The sequence below is a fragment of the Pituophis catenifer genome, unplaced genomic scaffold (genome assembly GCF_029215685.1).
Source record: "Pituophis catenifer annectens isolate HBS135680 unplaced genomic scaffold, rPitCat1.0.hap2 SCAF_1, whole genome shotgun sequence".
In the NCBI taxonomy this organism is placed as follows: domain Eukaryota; kingdom Metazoa; phylum Chordata; class Lepidosauria; order Squamata; family Colubridae; genus Pituophis; species Pituophis catenifer.
In genome coordinates this window covers 15,591,080-15,616,130 of record NW_027256881.1, presented here as the reverse complement: position 1 = coordinate 15,616,130, position 25,051 = coordinate 15,591,080, and the positions used below count along the sequence as shown (strand labels likewise).

The window sequence follows — 25,051 nt, the reverse complement described above, 5'->3', positions numbered from 1 at the left end:
ATCCAGCTGGCTGTCATGGCTAAAGCAGAACTTGAACTCATGGTCTCCTGCTTTCTAACCTGGTGCCTTAACCACTAGACTAAACTAACTCTAGTTTTGTGCAAATATAGATAGCCAGTTCCATCAATATGTGTAACCAATCTGTTGTCTTTTCTGATGGTTCTGATAGCACACGATAACCCTACTTGAATTACAAAAATCATCATTGGGGGATATTTTAGAACAAAGGAACCAAAATAAAACTCCCTTTTGGCACTGCTAATAATAATATGTGTCATTAGAAGTCCAATTGAATCCAGTAAGTTCTATCTTCACCCTGTTTCTAGGGACTCCAACCCTACAAATCAACAACCCTACAGATCAACAACTTCAACCCCCAAAGACAAAAAGCTTACTTAGCTCAGTGCAAGCATGATTGATGTCTGAACTCAAGCCAGCTCAAATAGAAACTATCAGCAGCAGAATTCAGTAGCTTTGGATTCCTGGTTTATAGGAATATCACCCCCAAATAGGGTCATGTTCTTCATTCTTCCATCACCACCCCCTTCCTTCCTCTGCCCAGTTATCTCTAATAAACAACAGAACACTAGAGGAACTTGTGCATGTTTATGCTTAAATTTATGGGCTGGGGTTTTGTTGGTTTGTTTTTTTGGTTTTTTTTGGCTATAACAGCAGCTCTCAAAAGTGGTTATGATAAAATCATAAAAGAACTACAACATCACAAAGCTGTTACTAGGGACATAATGAGTCTGGCAAAATTTCTGAACCTTACTTTGGGAGGGGAAAAGACACAGGAATCCTAGTTTCTAGGGGAAAAAAGAAAACCCGAAATAGTAACAGATTCCATCTAATGAATCTACAAAATGTGGGAGAAGATTCCATTCCTGACATCAGTTTGGCCTTTACTGGCAGAGATGGAGCTCTTGGAAGATCCTTGACCAGCTGCTACATCTCTGCCTTGCTACTGTCCTCTTGCTGGCTCAATTCCTGGATTTCTACTTTGTATTATTGGTTAATTAAAGTAGCCTTCCCCAGCCTTCCAGTTGACCAGAAATGTTGGACTACAGCTTCCATAATTCCTAGCCACTTTTTTGGGGTGGGGTGGGGGGTGGTAGCTGAAAGCGGTTTGCAAGAGTCCTTTCCTATGTAAGCACTAGCACTAGCACTTAGACTTATATGCCGCTTCATAGTGCTTTTATAGTCCTCTCTAAACTGCCCCCAACAATCTGGATCCTCATTTACCCACCTCGGAAGGATGGAAGCTGAGCCAACCTTGAGCCTGGTGAGATTCGAACTGCCAAATTGCACACAGTCGGCAGTCAGCAGAAGTAGCCTGCAGTACTGCATTTAACCTGCATTCTAACCACTGCACCACCGCAGCTCTTGAGGGGATACCCTCAGCCCATTTTTGTCTTTTTTTTAAGGAAGAATACTCCCATACAGGTAGTGCTCAACTTTCAACAGTTCATTTAGTGACCATTCAAAGTTATAGCAGAACTGAAACAAGTGATTTATGGCCATCCCACATGGTCATGTGATCAAAATTCAGATGCTTGGCAACCGGCATGAATTTATGATGGGTTGCACTGTCCCAGGGTCACCTGATCACCTTTTGCAACTTTCTGACAAGCAAGTCAATGTGGAAGCCAGATTCACTTAACAACTATGATACTCTAGTTGAAATGGCTAGATGTGGGGAGGGAAAGGGTTTACACATGCAAAGTTTTATCTAGTTTGAAATTTAAATAGTGGTGCTTGGAACAAGGAGTAAGGTTGGTAAGCTATAGTTTATATCTGGGAATTGAAGTCCACATATTTTAAAGATGCCAAGGTTAAGAAACACTGTCCTAACCAAATACTTTATATTTGCTTCCACAAGGATCAAGATCAGTGAGGAACTAAAGGATCTGATTCTGAAGATGCTGGAAAAGAACCCTGAATTGAGGATAACTGTTCCTGAAATTAAAGTAAGCAATTATGCGCTTTAGTAAATAGTTGAAAATGTTGCTGCCTCTGAGCTATTCCACATCACAGTAATTGAATAGATAGGTTAGATCTTATTTAGTATTCTTATCAGTTATGTGTTGCTAAACTAGCTTTCCCCAACCTGGTGTCTTCAAGATGTGCTAGATGGAGTGGGTTTGTCCGAAAGCTAGGGTTTTTTGGCATCAGATAAAACAATGGCTGGAAGAGATGTTAAATCAAAATATAGATCCAAAGCCGGAACTCTTTCTATTAGATATCACAAAGGATAAATATAATAAAGGAACAATATATTTAATGTTGCATATACTAACAGCAGCGAGACTGGTCTTCGTGCAAAATTGGAAAAGTAAAGAGACCTACCCCCGCGAAGAAGAGATAATAAATAAGATATTGACTTGCGCAGAAATGGACAGGCTGACTCTAGAACTTAAAGACAAGGGTGAAATGACATATCATGGAATCTGGAATAAAATGTATCAATGGTTGGAGAGGAGGAGGAATGTCGGGATAAAGAAATATTGATAAGTCGAGAGTTGAAAAATTATTATGTTAGTATTATGTGATAGGTAGGAATTGTATTGGTATTGAAAGTAATTTTCACAGACGAAGAGATTTATGTGTCTGAATTTTGATAGACTGTACATATTTATATATCGAATATGAATTGTATTTGTTGTAAGGTAAAACTTGATGGAAATGTTGGAACCAGAAAAGTCGCACTATGTCCTATGTTTTTAACTGTATATTTAATTTAAAAAAAACTTTTTTAAAATAAAGATCTGCTAGAGTAAAATTTCCTAGGGTAGAATAACTCAGAGAATTTCCAGCCACTGAGCATTTTAGGAGCTGTAGTTCAACACATCTAGAGAATATTGGGGAACAGCATATTAAACTTTGAAATGTAAGGATTTATAGTAACTCTGCAAGTGTATGTGCTACAAAAAGCCATGGCACATATACCATCCACATACAGGTGGTCCTTGACTTACGACCACAATTGAGCCCAAAATTTCTGTGGCTAAGCAAGACAGTTAAGTGAGCTTTTCCCCATTTTATGATCTTTCTTGCTGCAGTTGTTAAATGAATTTCTACTGTTGTAAAGTGAATCTGGCTTTCCCAATGATTTTGCTTGTCAGAAGATTGCAAAAGGTGATCACATGACCCTGGGACACTGCAACCATCATAAATTTGAACCAGTTATCATCTGAATTTTTGATCATGTGACCATGGGGATGCTGCAACAGTCGTAAGTTTGAAAAACTGTCATAAGTCATTTTTTTCAGTGCCGTTGTAATTTGAACGGTCACTAAATGAATGGTTATAAGTTGAGGACTACCTGTATTGCAGATCAGTGCAATTCAGTCCTAGAAACTAAGCCATGCTCTCTTCTGATTGCTTAAGATCAGCTTTCAAAATGGATTGAGTTTTAACAAAAGATTATTCGTACGGTCTTTAGAAATGCAGACAAACTGTAATTGTTACTGAACTGCTAACCTGAAATAATCATCCCATCACATTTAAAAACAAAAAAGAAGGATCTGGATTCTGCTTGATAATTCTCATCATAGTTTGGCCGCTTAGAGACTAATAATGTCTTAAAACCTGAAAGCTTTGCTATGTAAGTCATTTGCTAGAACAAGAAGAATGACAATTACCACCTTATATTAACAGGTGATTTTATGGCTCTTTTGTTTTTTTTTAATCTAAGAATTGCCCTCTCTTATTTCTTTTTCCACTCTGTCCTTTCTAATAAACATCCAGTTAAATGGACTAACATAATCAAGTTCAGCCATGAATTTCTGGTTATCACCTTTAAAGTGCTCCATGGCTTAGGACCTGGTTCTCTATGGGACCGCCTGCTACCACCAATAGCCCCCCACTGGCCAGTACGCTCCCATAGAGAGGGTCTCCTCTGGGTACCGTCGGCCAAACAATGTCGACTGGCGGCCCCTAAGGAGAGAGCCTTCTCTGTGGGGGCACCTACGATCTGGAACGAGCTCCCCCCGGAGATACGGAGGATCCCGGATCTGTGCACCTTCCATCGCGTGCTTAAGACTTTTTTATTTCATCAAGCTGGCCTGGCCTAAATCTTCTCCCCTTTTAAATATAAATTTTAATTTGTTTTAAATTATGGGGTATTTTAAATTCAGCCAAATTATTTAATTCATTTTTAATCTATTTTAAATTTTTGTATTTATGTGTTTTATCTTGTGGCTGTTCACCGCCCTGAGTCCTTCGGGAGAAGGGCGGTATAGAAATTTAATGAAATAAATAAATAAATTTATTGTATGATTTTTGACAAGCCTGTCTTTTGTAAATTCAGATGTACCACTCTTGGAGATACATCAGAATTCTGGTTTGTTTAAAAGCAGCTTTTTCAAATAGTGGGCTATGATCCCAGAGAGATCCCAGAGCAACAAATGGAAGTTTGCAAGAGATACGTCCCTGGCTGGTTCTTTCCAAGCCTGATACAAAAGTATGCAAATGTAAAAAAACCAGCGTGACAATTCCAGCACTCTTCATGAAGTTTTGTTTTGTTTTGATGTAGGCTTTCATAGCCAGTTTCTGTTGGTAAGTACTGGGTTTCTTCAGGGTTTGGATGACATCAGATTTCCTGAAATTTCACAGACAACTGTGGCTGACATCTTGGTCTGCTTTTTTGGTTTTATCTGTAACATGTTGCCTTGCTCTTCAAAGGATGGATAACCTTGCCTGGAAGATTTTATATTCTTTTTAACCGCAGCAGTTATTTTTTAGGGCCATATCCAAATACAAGCTGGCTCCTTTCATTAATTCTACACAAAGAAAGAGTCGTCCGAAGGAGAGCTGATGAGGCATCATGCACTCCGGTTATGTTTCTCTGCAGGAACATCCATGGGTCACAAAGTATGGCAAGCACCCTCTTCCTTTAGAGGAGGACCATTGCACCATAGTAGAAGTAACAGAAGAGGAAGTGAAGAACTCAGTCAAGACAATTCCTAGTTTACCTGCTGTGGTAAGTATTAATACTGGTAGTTGGTCTATTAAAAGTTGCTTTCCTTCCTCTTTGTTTTGTACTTGATGGCATGCAGCACAGAGCTAGGTGGGTTAGTTTATCTTCTTTTTGCTCAAAGTCAGTTTGGAATACAGGTAGTCCTCAACTTATGATCACAACTGAGCCCAGAATTTATGTTCCTAAGTGAGAAATTTGTTAAGTGAGTTTTGTCCCATTTTATGACTTTTCTTGCCACAGCTGTTAAGTGAATCACTGCAGTTGTTAACTTAGTAACATTGTTAAGTGAATCTGGCTTTCCCATTGCTTGTCAGAAGGGATCACGTGACCCCAGGACACTGCAATGGTCATAAGTACCCTGTTTCCCCAAAAGTAAGACCCAGCTGGAAAATAAGCCCTAGCATGATTTTTCATAATATAAGCCCTACCCTAAAAATAAGCCCCAGTTCAGATCATCATCCAGACAGATGCATTTAGTACTGTATTTCCCCCAAAATAAGACCTAACTACAAAATAAGCCCTAATGTGTCTTTTGGAGCAACAATTAATATAAGACCCGGTCTTATTTTCGGGGAAACACAGTATGAACCCATTGCCAAGCATCTGAATTTTGGTCACATGATCATGGGGATCCTGCAAAGGTTGAAGAACAGTCATAAGTCACTTTTTTCAATGCCGTTGCAACTTTGTACAGTCTCTAAATGAACTGTTGGAAGTCGAGGACTACCTGTAATGTAGCTGGTTCTCCCTGATAGCCATTGTTTTTGGATAGACTAGGTTTAAACCAAGCCTTGTTTTTAACGTGAAATCGAAGGAGCAATTACAACTTTCATTTTGAGTAATTTGAAGCAATTTCATCCAGTTTGAAGTAATTTGCAGTAGTAAAAGTCTAGGCTAAAATGATTGAGAGTGACATCATTTTTTCAGCGTTATCATTTCTGATTCTTCTTTTTCTCCATTCATCCAAGATTTTAGTGAAGGCCATGCTGAGGAAACGGTCATTTGCCAACCCATATGAGACCCAAACGAGGCGAGAGGAACGATCTATGTCAGCTCCAGGGGACTTACTAATGTATGTGATTTTATACCCTTTCTTAATACTTGCAAGTTAGACATGCCTATTTCTTCTATGTTCATAGCACAATTTATTAGCATTTGCATGTTCAAGTTAGAGATGATAAAGGAAGAAGAAATAAAGCTAAATTTGGTGCTGAAACCAAGTCCCAAATGATCGGCAACTGCAAAACTTGCACTGATGATGTTATCTAGTTTGGTAATGAAACGTCTGCAAGAAAACAACCAAGCTCAGCGAGCATCAAGATCCCATAGTTGAACCCTGAGCTGCAAATATACTTTTCTAATCAGAACTGCATGTTAATATGGTGGAAAATAGCAGCCTTCTCTTTAAAATAATGACTCATACTTCTAGGAAGGCAGACAGCCGTAGCATTAATATAACATTCTTTAGAACTGAAAAAAAGGAAATAAAGCCCGTATTAGAGTTTGCTGCCATTCAGAAGAAATCCCGTCCATTTGCCCTACCAACTTTTAATTAATTTTGTTGAACACCTTTCAGTCAAAAAAAAAGAAAAGAAAGAAAGGTAAAGACGCAACCTGTCAATTTAATTTATGGTAACTATTATTGTATTTATAAAAAATGTTTGTAATGAAAGAGATCTTCAAGTACTGAAATGATTGTTATGTGGAGGAAGCACAGGTGTGTTTTCTGCTGCTCTAGGGCAGTGTTTCTCAAACTTGGCATTTTTAAGACATATGGACGTCAACTCCCAGAATTTCTCAGCTCACATTTCTTATATCCACATGTCTTACTAAACATTTCTCTGCAGAGCAGGGCAAGAAGCCTGGCTAAAGAGCTAAGCATCCAGGAACAGTCTAAAAAGAAAGGTTTTTTTGAAAGTGGAAGAGATTTTTCAAAGAATATTTGCCATTATTGTATTATACAGTTACTTACACAACACTATAAAGGTTCCCCTCGCACATATGTGTTAGTTGTTCCCGACTGTAGAGGGCGGTGCTCATCTCCATTTCAAAGCCGAAGAGCCAGTGCTGTCCAAAGACGTCTCTGTGGTCATGTGGCCGGCATGACTAAATGCCAAAAGCGCACGGAACGCTGTTACCTTCCCACAAAAGATGGCCCCTATTTTTCTACTTGCATTTTTTATGTGCTTTCAAACTGCTAGGTTGGCAGAAGCTGGGACAAGTAAAGGGAGCTCATCCCGTTAGGCGGCACTAGGGATTCGAACCACTGAACTGCCAACCTTTCGATCAAAAGCTCAGCGTCTTAGCCACTGAGCCACCACGTCCCTTATATGTGAGGTCTGAAATAAGACCTGTTTCTGCTGCTCTGTGTTTATAATTCGAACTTCAGTGGTGGTGAAGAAAAGCGAGTGAAGAAAACCAAGAATAATAAAAGGATAAAAACAAATAGCTCAGTTAGTTTAATTAGGTTTCATTCTGGCAGCAGACAAGGGATTAAACCAGAGGTTCCTGTGGCTTCTGGTTTGACAAAAGAGCAAAACATGGAAGTGTGATGTGGATTTCCAAGCAGTATTAAGAGCTAAGCAAAAAAGTCTCAAGGAAGAATGAAGAGAAAATAGGAAAGTATTTTTTACTTGGAGAGAGTTATAAGCATAAGTAGCGTCCAAGAAGACACCTCCCCCCAAAAAATCTGTTTTAAAGATGCATCACCCTAAGTGATAAATAACATCCATGGATTCAGTAATGGCGGAATTATTAAAATGAGTGGATCTGTGGCACACTGGGAAAGTATTAAAGGCCTCCAAAATAGTCAAGAAGGAAGGACAACTTTCTTGGGACTACAATAGGAGGTTTGCAGAGGGATGATGGCTTTGAGGAACCATTAGAGCGATAAATTACAGCTTTATTGTTCCGCCCAAACGTTCAAAGCAGACCGAGCTGAAAGCCTTGAGTTTCCCTTGAGTAGGTAGAATTCTAATAATGTGAATAACATGAACTAAGTTTATTGTTTTCAAATCCCCAGTTGAACTTCCCTTCCTCCCCCTCCCCAATCCAGTTTGGGTTGAAGAGGCTTTGAAGTATGTGAAAATTAACATTTGTTGCTAGTTGGACGATGGATGATAGCTTTCATGTTCCTCTAACAGGAAATGAAGAGAAGAAGTAATTAGAAAATCTTTCCAATTTTCACAATTTGTTTAATTAGACAGCATGAAAAAAAGTACTCCTTAGAATTGCTTAAGGCAGTCTTTCCAGATGTATTGGATTTTAATTCACATAATTCCCTGTCAAGAATTACCACTGACATAAACAGACTGTGCCTCTTAGGCTTAACGCTATTTTAAATTTTGCATTAAGAGTTTAGACAGCTGAGGTCATTTTCTTTGATACAAGTGACAAATCAGAATTTTCCTGAAAGCCAATACCTTGTTTTCAGGATATAAAAGCAGTTTAAAATCATATTCCTTGGAGAAGAAATCAAAGAGGGGATAAGTTTTCTGTTCTGATTTATGTACTTAGCCGACTTCCTCTATGATTCGATTTCCTCACAAGCAGGTTCTATGGTATTCAAAAGGGTTCTAGCACATCTAGGATCCACATATTTTATGAAGACTAATCTCCATTATAAGTAAAATTTCCCTTTTAGATTCCCAACCCTGCTAAATTAACAATGAATGGAATTTGCAGCCCTCTGATCAGAGGTGGGTTTCAGCAGGTTCTGACCAGTTCTGGAGAACCGGTAGCAGAAATTTTGAGTAGTTCGGAGAACCGGTAGTAAAAATTCGGACTGGCCCCACCCCCATCTATTCTCTGCCTCCCAAGTCCCAGCTGATCAGGAGGAAATGGGGATTTTGCAGTAACCTTCCCCTGGATTGGGGAGGGAATGGAGATTTTACAGTATCCTTCCCCTGCCACACCCACCAACTCATGCCACGCTCACCACCCACAGAACTGGTAGTAAAAAATTTTGAAACCCACCACTGCCTCTGATGTTGTTGAACTACAGTTCCAAGCAAACTCATCCAGCATTATCAATGGTGAGGAGTGCTGGGAATTGTAGTTTAGCAACAGCTGGAGTTTTATATACTGTATTTCCTACCTACTTGGCTTGATATTTTGTAATAACCAGCCTAATTGGTGCTTCTTCAGTAAATCATGGTTTAAATAATCCTGGCTTATTTTATAAGAAATGCAACTACAGCTGCTAATCCTGGAAACTGCATTTACCCATCATAATGAATAAGCCCTCCAAAACTCACAGGGTTCTAAGTAACAGCTAAGGTGTTAGTTTAGGTCTGGAGCATGAAAAGCCAAGTTCTAATCCACCTTCAGCCATGAACGCTTTGGGGTCTCCACTTTCAAGCCAACCTACCTTAGAATGTGATTGTTATGGAAGAATAGGAGTAATATACACTACTTTGAGTGTCTGAAAGAAAGAGGGAATATAAGTCAGTCAAGCCGGTGAATAAAATAAATCAACCTCAACCAGTGGCAAGCAGCAAATTTCATGAATTAATTTTGCCTCTTTGAAGGAATTATGTTTTGGTCTTCCCATTATTCCAAAGTGCTATCTAAATTCTAAGGTGCTTTTTCAAAAAGGCAACTGGGCTTTGTTTTTCCTTGAAGACATTTTGCTTCTCATCCAAGAAGCTTCTTCAGTTCTGACTGACTGGTGGGGAATGGAAGGATTTATAATCAATTCTCTTTAAGGAAAAACAAAGTCCAGCTGCCTTTTGAAAAAGCACCTTTGGGACAACTATGACCTGAATGACTGAGAATCTCCATACATGTTTATCTAAACTCTAGACTCCATCCCTCATTCCCATGAAAATTTTTGTTTTGTTTTGTTTGGCTCTGCTGCATTTTGACATCCAGATTTCTTGCATACAGTCTCATTATTTGATTGTTTTGTCCCCTTCTCTTTCGGTTTGCTCTTTGCTTCCAGGCATGGTTTTCAGTTAAGCCCCTCTGTGTATTTGCATCCAGCTTTAAGGTAACTTCATATCTGTGTTCCTCCCACTTGTGCAATGAAATCCTTTATCCCACCCACCCCCATCCCTCCCTCCAGTGATTTGTGGTGCTGTATGTGTTATAACATGTTTCTTACTTCTAGAGCTGAGTGAGCATGTGATTCCCCATGTGGCCTTTAATAGGCATTTACAAGTGCCCTCCATTGTCATTTTCCTTTTGTTTTCATCGTCCTTTTTTTCCCCTTCTTTCTTAAAAAAAAACAAACACTTTGGCACCAGGGGTAGGTTTCTACCGGTTCACCCCGGCTCCGCCCACCCACCCAGACGTCATCAAAAACGCTCTGCACAAAAGCGCCATGTGCTCGCAAAGCAAGCGCATGCACCTGCACACTACCGATAGTGAACCAGTAGTGCCAGGATTTGAATCCCATCTCTGTTTGGCACGATTGATCAGTGGGACTTGCATTTCTGTTCCTATGATCTAAAAGCAGTGTTTCTCACTTTGACACTCTTAAGATATGTGGGCTTCGACTCCCAGAATTCCCCAAACAGCACTCTTGGAGTTGAAGTCCACATATTTTAAAATTGCCAAGGTTGTGAAACGCTGCTCCAGAGCTAGACAGGAGTTGACAGCAGTGGTGCCATGGAGCTTATTCTACCAAGAACAGCACACAATGAAGGAGACGCCGTGGGTGTTTAAAGATCCCTTCTTTTGGACAGGCTGTCCAATCCAGGACTGGCTTTAAAAGAAGCCTAAGAAGGCAGAATGAGGTCTTTGAATAGGGCCATAGTTGTCACCTAGACAGCAATAGTGGATAGCTCACGGTCCCTCCTTGCTCATAGAATCATGGGGCTGGAAGAGACCTTGGAGGTCTTCCAGTCCAGTGGTCACCAACCGGTGGTCTGTGGACCACAGGTGGTCCACGAGAAAATTTTGGTGGTCTGCAGAAAAATTATTTGCATTTTTTATATTGCACTAAATATTACTTATCTTTTTTTAAAAAATCATATTGGTGGTCCGCGGGATTTAAAATTATGAATGTAGTGGTCCCTGAGGTGCGAAAGGTTGGTGACCCCTATTTTAGTCCAACCATCCTGCCCAAGACTGAAATCTTTATATCATTCCAGACAAATGAATGTCCAATCTTTTCTTGAAAACCTCTGGCAATGGATCACTCACCACTCTGGGAGGCAATCTGCTCCGTTGCTAATTGCTCTCACTGTCAGGAAATTTCTCTTTAGTTCCAGGTAGGATCTTTCTTTTAATGAGCTTCCACCTGTTGCTTCTTGTCCTGACCTCAGGTGCTTTGGAGAATAAGTCAACCCTCTAATCTCTATGACTGCCCCTCTAGTACTGGAAGACAAGTATCATGTCACACTTAATCCTTCTCTTCATTGGGCTAGATATAACTAGTTCCCTTAACCATTCACTATACAGTTTAATCTCCAGATCCCTTCCCATCTTTCTTCTCTGCACACTTTCTAGGGTTTCAGCATCTTTTTTGAATTGTGACAACCAAAACTTCTAAGTGTGGTCTCACCAAGACAGTATATAGTAATACTTCACATGATCTTGATGCTATCCCTCTGTTGATGCAGTTTAGGACTGCACTGGCTTTTTTGGCAGTTGCAACACACTTCTGGCTCATATGTAAGTGGTGGACCACAAGGACTCCTAGAACTCTCTTACAGTTACTATTGTTCAGCCAGATAATGCCTATTCTTACCTGGCTATTTGGTTTTTCCTGCTTAAGTGCAGGACCTTATTTTTCTCACAACTGAACTACATCTTATTGAATAGGATCCATTTCTCTAGTCTGTGAAGATCCTTCTGGATCTTGAGTCTATCTTCCAAAGTGTTAGTAATTTCCTCCAACTCAGCATCATCTGCAAATTTGATGAGTTCCCCCTCTATCCCCTCATCTAGATCATTTATGAAGATGTTGTAGAGCACTGGGCCCAAGGCAGAAGTTTGAGATACCCTACTGCATGCTTCTTTCCATATAAATGTTGTTCTTTTGACTACATGCTCAGCTACAGTACATGCTGAGTGTGGTTGGTCAGCCAATTGCGAATCCATTTGGTGTCTATCCCACATGTTCTGTTTTACTAAGAAGTAAGCGGCAGTCTATTTTGTCAAACGACTTACTGATGTCCAAATATACTATATTCACAGCATTTCCTTAATCACTAATTTAGTCACTTTATCAACAAAGTTAATAAGGTTTGTTTGGCACAATTGATTTTTAACAAACCCATGCTGGCTTCTAGTAACTGCTTTGTTCATTTCTAGGTGCTCATGAATCTACTGCTTGATTATCATTTCTAGTATTTTCCAGGTATTGATGTCAAGCTGATTGGTTCCGCTTTTTTCCCCTTTTTTGAAAATTGGAACTACTTCAGCTATTTTTAGTCCTCTGACACTTCTCCCCATACTCCAGGAGCTTTAAAAATTTTTGTTCAGTGGTTTCAAGATAACAGCTGCCAGCTCCTTCAGAATCCTGGGTTATAACCAGTGGTGGGATTCAAATAATTTTAACAACTGGTTCTCTGCCTAATGATTTCTTCCAACAACCAGTTCACCAAACTGCTCAGAAAATTAACAACCGGTTCTCCCGAAGTGGTGCGAACTAGCTGAATCCCACAACTGGTTATAACCCATCTGGTCCTAGAGATTTGTTCCCATCTAAAGTGGAAAGGTGTTTTCTTAGTAATTTTTCTTTTTCTTTTTGCCTGTTTTGTCCTTTCTGTCTCCCACAGTGCTGTTTGTGATGAGTTGGACTATTTTTTTTTTCTTTTGCGTGAAGACAGATGCAAAGAAGGAATTAAACGGTACAACTTTCTCCCTGCTGCCCATCACCATCTTGCCAGGTTCTCCCATTAGTGGACCTATCGTTTCCCAGACCTGCTTAATATTCCTTACTGATTGAAAGAAACCATTTCTGTTAATCTTGCAGATTCAACCTATCTGCTGATATTCTGTTCTAGTTATGAGCCCCTCTTTCCATTTTTTTATACATCCTTTTTGTCCCTCAGTTTGTCAGTGAGCTCTTTATGCAACCATGCTGGTTTCGTCTGGGGCCTCTTTTTTCCTTTCTCTGTGTTTGATTGAGGTTTAATAATCTCATTTCCATAGTTTCCCAAACATCTTAAGTTGTTTTTCCCTTTAGGATTTCCATCCATGGAATCCTTCCTTATTTCTGCTTTAGTTTGTTGAAATCAGCTCTCTTGCAGTCTACAACCCTAGTCTGACTTTTTTTCAATTGCCTGTGCCTGCGTTATGTTGAATTCTAGTATGGCATGGTCACTCTAGGACCCTTTGAGCTCTGCTCGTTTGAGTTGCATTTCATTTCGGGTGAAATAATCATAATTGCTTGCACCTCTACCCTTAACTTACTACTTGCAAAGTTTATGCAAATTGACAGCTGTTTAAACATGCATATTTTATGCAAACTGGCAGCAGATACTTTTTTAAGGCAGTGATGGGCTTTTCTGCGCTCCAGACTCGATTGCAGAAAAAATGACTTCAGCAACAGAGTGGTCAATGCCTGGAATGCACTACCTGACTCTGTGATTTCATCCCAAAACCCCCAAAATTTAACCTAAGACTGTCTACCGTGGACCTCACCCCATTCCTAAGAGGTCTGTAAGGGACGTGCATAAGCGCACCAGCGTGCCTACCATCCCTGTCCTAATGTTCCCTTTATTTGTATTCATTTTATATATTCAATTCATGCTTATACTTATATATATTATCTAATACATACTAATAATTAATAATTAAAATAATTAATAAATTAAATAAATAAATAAACTAAATAAACTCTCTTCCACATATCTCTTGGATTATCCAAGCAGACCAAACAATCTGTTCTCAATGATGCCCTGGGAGCTCTAAAAAAAACTTTTTAACTATGGTGGTGGTGGTAAAAGATATCCCTCTATCTACATGTGAGCTGCATTCACTACCAAACCTAGTAAGACTCAGCCAACCTCCCAATACATAGTATGGCTAGTATGCACACATAATAGGATGGGATAAATAGAAGAAGGTCATCCGGATGGATTAATCAAAACCATTGCAACATCCTGCTCTAGTTTACATTGTGTCTACCTTTTTCTTTGTCTTGCCTTTGCAGTATAGTAGCTAAAGGTAAATAAGATGTGCTTCTACTTTTGTCTAGGGCTGCCCAACAAACTGCCAATGCTTTGCTGGGATTTTGGTATCTATATGCATACTAATATATCTTGCATATTAACACATTTTAAGCAAACAAAAAAAACCCAGTAGCCCAAGAAGAAAAAACAGGGACGATCTAGAAGATCTAGAAGACTAGAATCTAGTCTAAATCTAGAAGACTAGAAGACCTAACTCTATTCTGATTGATTGATCTGTTTAGGAGCCATGATGGTGTAGTAGTTAGAATGCAGTATTGTTAACTCTGCTCACAACCTGGATTTCGATCCTGACCAGCTCAAGATTGACCCTGCCCCCTCACCCTCCTTCTGAAGTTGGTAAAATGAGGACCTAGATTGTTGGGGACGATATGCTGATTCTGTAAATCGCTTAGAGAGGGCACTATGGAGCAGTATATAAGTCTTAAGTGCTATTGCTATCTACAAGATACAGTGTGAGCACTGTAACAGCCACTATATATAGGACAGAGATAGGCAAGATTAGCAGAGCGCACCCATGAACATCAACCAACAGTCAGAAGACATGATGAAAACTCCTTAATCTCATATCACATGAAAGCCACCACTGGCCCTAAAACCAGGGGTGAAATCCAGCAGGTTCTGACAGGTTCTGGAGAACTGGTAGTGGAAATTTTGAGTACTTTGGAGAACTGGCAAATACCACCTCTGGCTGGCCCCAGAGTGGGGTGGGAATGAAGATTTTGCAATATCCTTCATCCAGAAGTGGGGAGGGAATGGGGATTTTGCAGTATCCTTCCTCTGGAGTGGGGTGGGAATGGTGATTTTGCAGTATCCTTCCCCTGCCATGCCCATCAAGCCATGCCCACCAAGCCACACCACGCCCACCAAGCCAAGCCCACAGAACAGGTAGTAAAAAAAATTGGATTTCCCCACTGCCTAAAACCCAATTTCAAACCTACTAAAACGAGCAAGCTGAAGAGGTGATAGATGAGACATCCATCCTGGAATTGTGACTGTTAATGCTGTGTCTCACAGGTTGCTTAACTGGTATGCAATTAGGTAACACTTTTCTGATCTTTCCATCTGAGTCTGTACATTATGTAGGAAAGCTGATGGTCCCTGTGTTTACTTGTTATCAACCACCGTTTCATCATTCTCTAACTACATGAGAGCACATTCCGGGCTTGTCAGCTATCTGGTGCAAAGCTATCTAGGTTTATCACTCTGGCTAGAGAAAGTGTTTAATAGAAATCAGTTCTTTCCTCCTATATTTCCTAGAAATGTAATGAGGAGCTATGCAAGAAGGAAAGGGCCAATTAAGCCAGCAACTTGAAAGCCCAGAAAAATTAAAATAAAAACTCTTATATGCCATGGTTTTTTCAAGATAGACTCCTTCTGCAAATGGAGGTTCTCATTATAGCTGACCCATTAAGCAACTGTTAATGGATCACTTGCTATCCTTATTTTCCATTCTCTTTTAAAAGCCATTGATGGCATCAAGGTGTTACTATACTGCCAAGTCTATCAAGCTCACTATTTTAATTCTGGGTGTGTTTTCACAACAACTTGACTTGGTCTGATAAAAATTGAGCAGCTGTATTTTCATGGAATGTTGCTGAACATACTTGGCATTTGTCATTATTAATTTTGTTTGTGTGTGTGGCTTGCTGTGTTGTTTGAATCCAAATCAGTTGACAACTTTATGGTTCAGCACATTATGCGAGTCCAAAAAAATAATTATTTTGGTAACTGAATTAAATGTGTTATGTAAATACAGCAGGTTAAAACTCCTCAGATATTTTTGGCACAGCTGTTTTTCCTATATGCAGAGAGGTCTGAGACTGAACATTAAGCCCACTGGATCCAAAGTATATGTGCCACTGTTGAACATATCAGTAAAGGTCCTCTTGGTTTCAGATAACATTCTTTTCTGCACTTGTCAAAACATGCTTCTCCACATGTAATTTTTGTTTGTTTGTTGAATCAGACTGTTTTTCTCAACTTTAAGATGTGTTTGTTTTCAACTCCCACAATTCCTCAGCCAGCAATACAGGTAGTCCTTGACTTATGACCACAATTGAGCCCAGAATTCATGTTGCTGAGAAATGTGTTAAGTGAGTTTTGCCCCATTTTACGACTTTTCTTACCACCTTTGTTAAGTGAATCAGTGCAGTTGTTAAGTTAGTAACACGGTTGATAAGTGAATATGGATTCCTCCATTGACTTTGCTCGTCAGAAAGTCACAAAAACGGATCAAATGACCTGGGGACACTGCAGCCGTCATAAATATAAGTCAGATGCCAAGCTTCTGAATTTTGATCACGTGACCATGGGGGCGCTGCAATGGTCATAAGTGCGAAAAACAGTCATAAGTCACTTTTCTCAGTGCCGTTGCAACTTTGAACGGTCACTAAATGGACTGTCGTAAGTTGAGGACTACCTGGAACGTAGGTGCTTCTACAGTTACCCTCTTGTATGAAGCAAATAAGTTACAACAGGGATTGCTTCTTGATCTTGTGATGAAATATTCTTCTTCTTGATGATGTGTAGAAACCAAGGAAGCCGGGAAGGGCTTAAAGACCCAGAACTGCCCGATGTGAATGAAGATGAGACAACCTCTTGAAACCCCTCGAATCACACTGACTGATCATCCAGCTAGAGCTGCTGCTGTAACTATTGTAATCGGTGGTGTTGTCTTGCACGCCATGCTGTTCTCATCAACTGGGGTTTGTGATCTGTGGAAGAGAAAGAAGACATAAATACAACTAAACTAAGAACTAAAGCAGCAAACCTCAACCCAAGAAATGGTACACCGAATAGCTAATTCTTCATACAACCTGCTGCCTGCATTTTTTTTTTCACGATATAAGACATTTTGATGTTGTAAACTTGATATGTGCGTCTTCCAGCTGTGTTTCAATGTTGTGGTAATGTGTTTGGTCAATTTTGCTGAATGTTCCTTTGCTAGGAGCTGCTCGGTTAAAAGTTTTACTCCAGCTCTAATTTAGGCATGAGCTATTAAGCAATCGGATTGCAAGCCCAGGTTGTTATTCAACACATTAGAAACCTTTTCACCTCTCTAACTGCTGGCTCAAGGGTGCCGTAACTTTGGCTTGTTTTGAAATGCAACACAACAATACAGTAGCCCTGTGGTAAGTATTCAACTTGTTTTGCTTCGGCATGTTGCTTAAGTTGTGCATGGCTGTATAGGTTGGAACATGCCCAGTGAGGTTGCTAAAAACTAGAAAGGCTTCTGGATTTCTCCTCCTTTAGATATTTCCCCCAATTCTGAATTGTCTGCTCATTTCCAGAAAGACATTCCAAATTAAGAGAGCTAAGATGACAGTTTCCCCTGGTCTTCTGCCTTCCTTCCTTTTTGCACATGGAAAAGGGCTAAAGCTCAATGGGAGGACATAGTTTTCTGTATGCTTTTGGGTCCAATTCCTGGATCCATCTTATGGGACTGAGAAGGCCTCTTCTGTGAGATGATGAATGCTCCTGCTGGCCAGAACTGACAGTACTCTGCCAGATGAACCATGGTTTGACTTCACACAAGTTAGCATCATATGTTCCTTCCAAATGATATCCAAAAAAGCAAATCTGACATTATGTAAGTAGTGGCTATGCCATGTGAGGATTCTGCTCCTAGACGACAGCTCTTTGTTCCATATTCTCATAGAACTGGGTATGTTTGGATTATTGAGCTAATTTATTTCTGCGGCAGCCACTGCAAAGGAGAAACTTGCAAAATTTCAATTTTCAAGTATGAGATAACTTGGAGCTCTGGGGATTGAGGAAAAGGGAGGCTTTGTTTTTCCCATTTATTCCTGATTCTTCTTACCTCCCTCCATCTGAACTGAAAGCTCTTATGATAGATTTCACTGGCTGTCCTGTCAGTAAACTTCATCTTCATCTTTCTAGTCTAAATATTTAGAAGAAATTGTAGAGGGAAAAATGGTGCATGGGCCATAAGTTTATTTTGTGGAATTGTTTATCAGCATACAGGAGCCTCATCACATAACATCATACAAAAAGAATTTTGATTCAGTCATCCATGTAATCAGGATCAAAATTAATGGGATGTGGAGGGAGCTGCACCACTGTACGAGTACATCTGTTCTAGTGGCATAATTAATTGTAGAAATGCTCATTAAACCAGATTCGTTCATTCCTGTGGGTTGAAATAAACACACAGGATATACAGTACATATAACATGCCATTGCAAAGTGTCAAATTTAATAACTGGAATGCGTTTCTCAAAAGTTTGCCTACAGCTATGAATCTCAAGGTAGAAAACATTTCCAAGGCCATTTTCATGTCAGAGGGCCTGTCCTTTCAGCAGATAGTTGCCTTTCTGCCTTGATTTGTATAGTATCAAAGAATCTGTCACTGATTTTAGATTGAGCCGCCAATAGACACAATGAGAGCCAAATGTGAGAAAGGATAACACTTCCCTCATCCAGGATACATTTACAGTATAGCAAACCCTTTTAGTTCCCATCATAATTTTATTTCAGAATGACAGAATAACAGAGTTGGAAGGGACCTTGGAGCTCTTCTACTCCGACCCCCTGCTCAGGCAGGAAACTCTATATCATTTCAGACAAATGGTTGTCTAATCGTTCCTGCAACAATTTTAGTTCATCACTTGATTTAAGAGCAAACTTTTGCATTCTGCATTGTAAGTCTATAAACACACTTATTCAGAATCAGATGCATTAGGACTATAGTATCCAGGGAAATAAGTGGTGAGAAATTTCATTCTCTACTGGTTATCAGGATGTTGTACCTGGGTTCTACCACAGGGATGAGCAACCTGCACTGGTGTTTAAGTTCTCATTTGAATTTAATATAATAATCTGGGCTGCATTCATACCAAGTTGATTGAGACTAAAGGGGACTCTTGTTGGGATAGAACTAAAAATGATGATGCCACTAATTCTTTCACTTTTTCACATCTCCACCCCCAAATCTCTTGTTTTACACCCAATTTTCTCACTCTTCCTCCTTATATTCAAATGGGGAGGAATTTATTACCTAACCAGCATCCAAACTGACTGTTTACAAAGAGAATTTGAACTTCTGAACAAGGGCTTTATGAAATTATGACAAAGACTACATGTGACATAAGGGCTATTGGTTGTCCAGACTATTCTACTAAGTCTGGGATTGTTTTCTCAGATGTGTTTAACCTGGTAACCAAGTTAATCCATTTTGAGGTTTGTACAGCTCATGAATTATGACCTAACAGAACAGACTGGGTTTTATTAAAAAATAAACAAACTTCAGCATATTGTGTGAATGCACCATTAGATTTAATTAACTAGGTTACATGTACATGTGAACACAGCTCAGCATTTTTTGTTACGTTTTCCTGTACAAAGCAAAAAACATTGAAGACCCTCCAAAACACTTAAATTGCTTCTTTATAATTCTGCCAATCTAATATCTCTCTGAGATTTACACTCAACATATCACAGCTTTTACAATGATAAACTTAAAGCTTGGGTATATTTAGAATTGGCCTCCAAATGGTAAGAAAATAATGGCAGGGACTTACAAAAAGGAGAGCACATTCTGACCTGTTTTTGGGGCATGTGCTTCAATGTGTAGAAATCCAGGTCATTTTGAGATAATCCTATTTTTATATGTATGACTGATGCTTAAATTAAGGCATGGAAAGATGGCCTTTGTGTGACTTGTCTTCATTTATAAGTCTGTCTCATATTCTCATCAGCAAATTCAGAATTTTTTTCCCATTATGTTTAATATTTTAAGGCATTATGATAGGCATTTGGGTCTGTGTACGTAGCTAAGAAAAGCATGACAAAATTTGGAGATGTTCAGAAACCAAGTCTTTCTATAATCCCACATATTTGTCTAGCAACTATGGTTAATTTGGTAAAAAACGTAATTTCAAAATGATGTCTTCGGGTACCCCTGTAAAAAAAAAAATCACATGTTCCCAAAATGTATTCCATTATTATGTAAATTTTATGAAGCAGTTGCAATCCTTTCTCTTCCCCTCCCACATTAAAGTTGATTTTAACAGTTATTCAAACACATAGCAAATGATTTGATTTTCAGGATCCTGGGACACATACCCGTATTTTTCAGACTATAAGACGCACCGGAGTATAAGATGTACCTTAGTTTTGGGGGACAAAATTAAGAAAAGAGCTGATGGGGGGTGGATCAGTCTCCCATAATATCCCCAATCAACTGTTCCCAGAGGTGAACTTCAGTAACAGGTTCGTTGGTTGTGAGCTCTGCGCCTTGCTTTTTTCCCAGCCTCTAAAACCTCAGTTTCAGAGGCTTTTTTCAGCCTCTGAAACCTTTGTTTCAGAGGCTGGGCAGGACTACATTCGGTGTATAAGACACACCCAAATTTTCACCCTCTTTTAGGGGGGGAAAGGTGCGTCTTACACTCTGAAAAATATGGTATATTCGCAAATCATTTGATTTTCCTCTGTTTCTCATTTGCAAGCTACCCAAACTTTGACTTTGAATTCTATTCAACTTTCTATTTCTGCAGTACCTGTGTAACAGCCTTCCTCCGTTTGTTGTCTTCTGAATGGGCTACACTTCAACTTTCTAGAAGACCAGTGGGTGTGTTATGTACAAAGGTCTTCAGCTGGTTATTAAATGGCATGTTTGTGAGCATTTGGATAAGAATGCCGCAATTAACAGGATCTGGCATGGTTTGTAACCTATCAGTTCTGCCAAACTAAACTTACCTCTTTTTTTTTTTTGACAGAGCTGATCAGAATACCATAAACCAGTCTTCCTCAACTTCAGCAACTTTAAGATGTGTGGTCTTCAATTCCCAGAATTCTCCAGTGAGTACATCCTGGCTGGAGACTTCTGGGAATTGAAGTCCACATGTCCTAAAATAGCAGAGGTTGAAAAACACTGTTGTAGATACATGGTACTTGGAGAAAATCAAGTTTTCTACAGTCTATCATGATAATCTCCGTAATAAAATGGTAACATACTGGCTGGATGATACTACTGTTAGGTGAACTCCCAGTTAGCTGAATGACCATATCCAAACACTGCTCATTAATAACTCCACTTCAGCCTGGAAAGAAGTATTGTGGCAAATGCCCCAGGGCTGTGTCTGGGTCATGGGTTCAGCACAGTTACCATAATATGATTGAAGGACTTGGAGGGACATATCAAGTTTGCAAATGATACATTGATAGGAGAGGAAGTTATTACTTTACAGGTATTCCTCGCTTAGCAACCATAATTGGGACTGGCAGTTGCATTGCTAAGCATTACAGTCACTAAGTAGACAATCGTGACTGCAATGGACTTATGTCACTTCCCATTTGGTCATTAAGCAAGTCACTTCAGTCATTTAACAAATTATAACTGCAATATGCAATTTTACTTTCGCATCCTCCATTAATTCTGTTTGTCACAAGCCAGTCGGGAAGCAGACAAATGGCAATCACATGACCCCAGGAACTGTGACAGTCAAAATGTGAGGATTGGTCACAAAGCTGTTTTTTTTTTTACTCAATATTAATTTTGAATAGTTACTAAACAAGGCAGTTGGTTAGCAAGGACTAGCTCTAAAGTAGAAAGAAGAATTCAAAAAGAACTAGACCGGATTGAAGAGTGAATTGAAATAAATAGGATGGAACTTATTAGGGATAAACGTAAAGTACTGCCTCTGGACAGGAAAAATTAGGGCAAAATATAGCTTGGAAGAGACCTGGCTTGGCAATAGTACATGTGAGCAAGATCTAAGTGTTCTTATTTGACCAGAAGTTAAATGTGAATCAGGAGTGTAATGCAGCTGTAAAAGGCAAATGCTATGTTGGGGGTACTTTCACAGGAACACAGAGTCTAGTTAATGGGAAATAGTACCTCCATTTATCTGCTGTGGTCACATTCCATTTGGCATATTATGCCCATTTCTGGGCATCACAATTCAAAAGAGACAGTGACAAATTAAGTTCAGCGGAGGGATGCCAATATGATGAAGGATTTAGAACCAAGCCCTCAGAGGAACAGCTGAAGAATCTCTCTGTTCAGCTTGCAAAAGAGACAACTGAAGGAAGATTTGAAGAAGCGGTCTTCAAGTATTTGAAAGGTTGACACATAAAAGAGGAAGTGGATTTATTCCGTACAGACTGAGAGAGCAGGACTAGAACTAACAGCTGTCAGAAAGAACATCCTGACTATACTAGTCGTCAGCCATTGGAAAAAGCTCCCACATGACGGAGCTTTCCTATGGAGATCTTTCAAACAGAGGCTAAATGATTAGCTGTCAGAGATGCATTAGTGGACCACTCGCTAGATTGGACTAGATGACCTCTCAAGTCCCTTCCAGACTAACATTTCCGAAATTCCGTAATTTGTGGACATCATAGCCATTGTTGAAGTCTATATACTGTAATTTGGAGGGCAGCTTATAGTGAGATACTTACTTATAAAAATGTGTGTGTCATCTATCCATGGAGATTCTCAATCATCCAGGTTATGGTTGTCCCAAAGGTGCTTTTTCAAAGTGTGTGTCACCTATTCATTGGATTCTAGGTTTCTCTCTCCTCTCTCTCTCTCTCTCTCTCTCTCTCTCTCCATCCCTCCCTCCCTCCCTCCTCCCTCCCTTGCTCTCTCTTTGCGTGTGTGTACCTTCAAATTAGTCTTAGCTGTTGGTGACTGTGCATTTTTCATTGTTTTCAGACATGGTTTGCCATTGTTTTCTTCCCAAGAGGGAGAAAGAGAATGACTGGCCCAAGTCATCTAGTTGACTTTATGCCTAAAGCAGGACTAGAACACACAGTCTTTCAATTTCTCCCAATTTGATCCCTTAATCACTACACCTAAAATCTATAAAATCTAATAAAAGGCCACATTTCTACTCTGTGCTGTCTATAACTATTTTCCATTCTGACGATCCCATGAAAGATTGATCTTGGATAGGGTAGAATACTCCAAAGCAATAGTGTTGCTGTTGAGAAGGCCATTCTGGGGAGGGCTGCCTTCTTGATTTCTCAAAGGGAGGGTACCTGTAGCTCCCCCTTTCTGTTGGATTGTATCTGGAATGGGATAGATCACTCTTTCATAGGATTCCACCTGGTACAGGTGGTCCTGAAGGTAATAAAGGGCCAAACCACATAAGTAATCACCCACACTTTGAACTGGGCCCAGAAGCAGACTAGCAAGCAATGTGGTCCCTTCAAATCAGGGTTTTTGTTCTGTTACACTGGTTGATATCAGTCTGTTGATGGGCAGCTTCTGAGTTATATTTAAAGGTGACTCTTTGAAGAGTGAATTCCAACAGTTTGAGTGTGAGATGATACAGACATGGCTTATTATTTTCAGTATCAGGAAAAGTCCCAACTAGCAAAAACAGACAAACTGACCAAAGGCCAACCTGGCCAATGCCTTTACTTTCTGCTGTAGCAGGAGCCACAAGTTCAAGAATTCCTAAATTGTGTATCTATTCTTTGAAGAACAATTAATGGAGCATCCATGGATTCCGAAACGTTTGTAACAATAGTAACTCTACTTTGCTAGGGTTATATTTGATCCTGTTCCCCTTCATTCAAGCCCCATAGAATACTGGATCTGGAGGGATTACTTTGCCCATCCAACTCAAAGTTACTATGAGCAATTTTGCCTGCAAAGTTGTCTGGCAATCTGCCCACGATAGCTGGTGGGAGGACTTTCAAGGCCCACAGCCCCTAAAGAGAGCTAAACAATGCTGGCACTACACAGTACATGGAAATAGCATTGCTTCACCATGGTTACCGATACAAGCAAACCTCAAGCAAGAGCTCGTACTTGCATTCAGGCCATCCTCATTTCTTGTCTTTCACTAGCATCTCTGATACTAATGCACTTCATTTTTCACTGCTTCTCATGGAGCTCATGAGTATCCCTAGACTGATAAATAGTCTGGGAGAGACTACTTTGGAGCAGTCTATCAAACATCTTTGTGGTCTCAACATTCTAAAGCCCAACTAGGCAAGCAAACGCCCAATGCCTGTCAATCTCTGGGAAACCCACATACCCCCGGTCAGTTATATCTATAAGGTACTTAGGACAGACCATCTTGAGATCATTATTTGCATTATTGAGATGTACGGTAGTGGCCAAAATTGTGGAAACCTTTTGGGAAAAGTGTATTTTTGAGGTTTGATGGCTAATAACACCACTTTTCTTTTTTCTTTTCTTTCTTTTTTTGGGAGGGAGTTTCAAGATAATCATATTCCACTGCTGGAATGGCCTGGGAATAGCCCAGACCTTAATCCAGTTGAAAATCTATGGCGCCGACTAAACAAACTTGTTAGTCAGAAGCGACCTAGCAATAAAACCCAGTTAATAGAAGCAATCATTCAATCTTGGTTTCACATTAGAACAGCTTCAACTGCATTCAATTATTCAATTATTTCGAGCTGTCTTCAATACCCGTTCTCAGACTCTGCTTCATCAATATGTTCCATCTCCAATTTTTGTTCATTCCAATCCTCCACCACCCTCCTCTCCAACTTCTCCAGTAAACTCAATCCCAAATGATCCATCTTTGTACGCACCAGTTGTTCCTGGATCTTTCATCATGCCATGGAACTGGGTTCCTATTCCACCATCTCCTGGAAGTGAAGATAGTTGGGGCCCACTGCCAGTCGTGGCTTGTGAACCACTATTAACTACTCAGGATTTCTGAACTTCACTCTTGCCTATACAACTCACTCTCACCTGGTTGGTAAAAATGTTGACTCCACAAGAGGAAAGGCTTTCAAAAGCCCTTCAGAGGTTTCCAATATCGTTGTCAGGGTCCCAGCACTGACATATATAAGGAGAGGAGAAGCTTTTGCCTACTTAAGTCCTTTGAAGTTTCTGTCTCCTCGGAGATGGGAGGGGGAGACTTTCCTGTGATCTGACGGAGAAGGGATGAGGAAAGTGGCTTGGAAGATAGCCAATGAGACG

At 39.9% G+C, this 25,051-nt stretch overlaps 1 protein-coding gene across 3 annotated transcripts in view; it reads left to right on the top strand.

The window, feature by feature from the left end:
• CAMKK1 (calcium/calmodulin dependent protein kinase kinase 1) overlaps positions 1-20,129 on the top strand; it is a 145,294-nt gene extending 125,165 nt beyond the window's left edge. For 2 of the 3 annotated variants that reach the window (XM_070932093.1, XM_070932091.1), the window contains 5 exons: positions 1,880-1,967; positions 4,853-4,981; positions 5,947-6,050; positions 9,921-9,968; positions 16,654-20,129. In XM_070932093.1, the coding sequence (XP_070788194.1) occupies positions 1,880-1,967; positions 4,853-4,981; positions 5,947-6,050; positions 9,921-9,968; positions 16,654-16,726 (442 nt within the window). In that variant the 3' untranslated portion in view covers positions 16,727-20,129. The remainder of the gene's footprint in view (positions 1-1,879; positions 1,968-4,852; positions 4,982-5,946; positions 6,051-9,920; positions 9,969-16,653) is intronic. The other variant, XM_070932092.1, reaches the window with a different exon arrangement.
• The last annotated feature ends 4,922 nt before the right edge of the window (positions 20,130-25,051 follow it).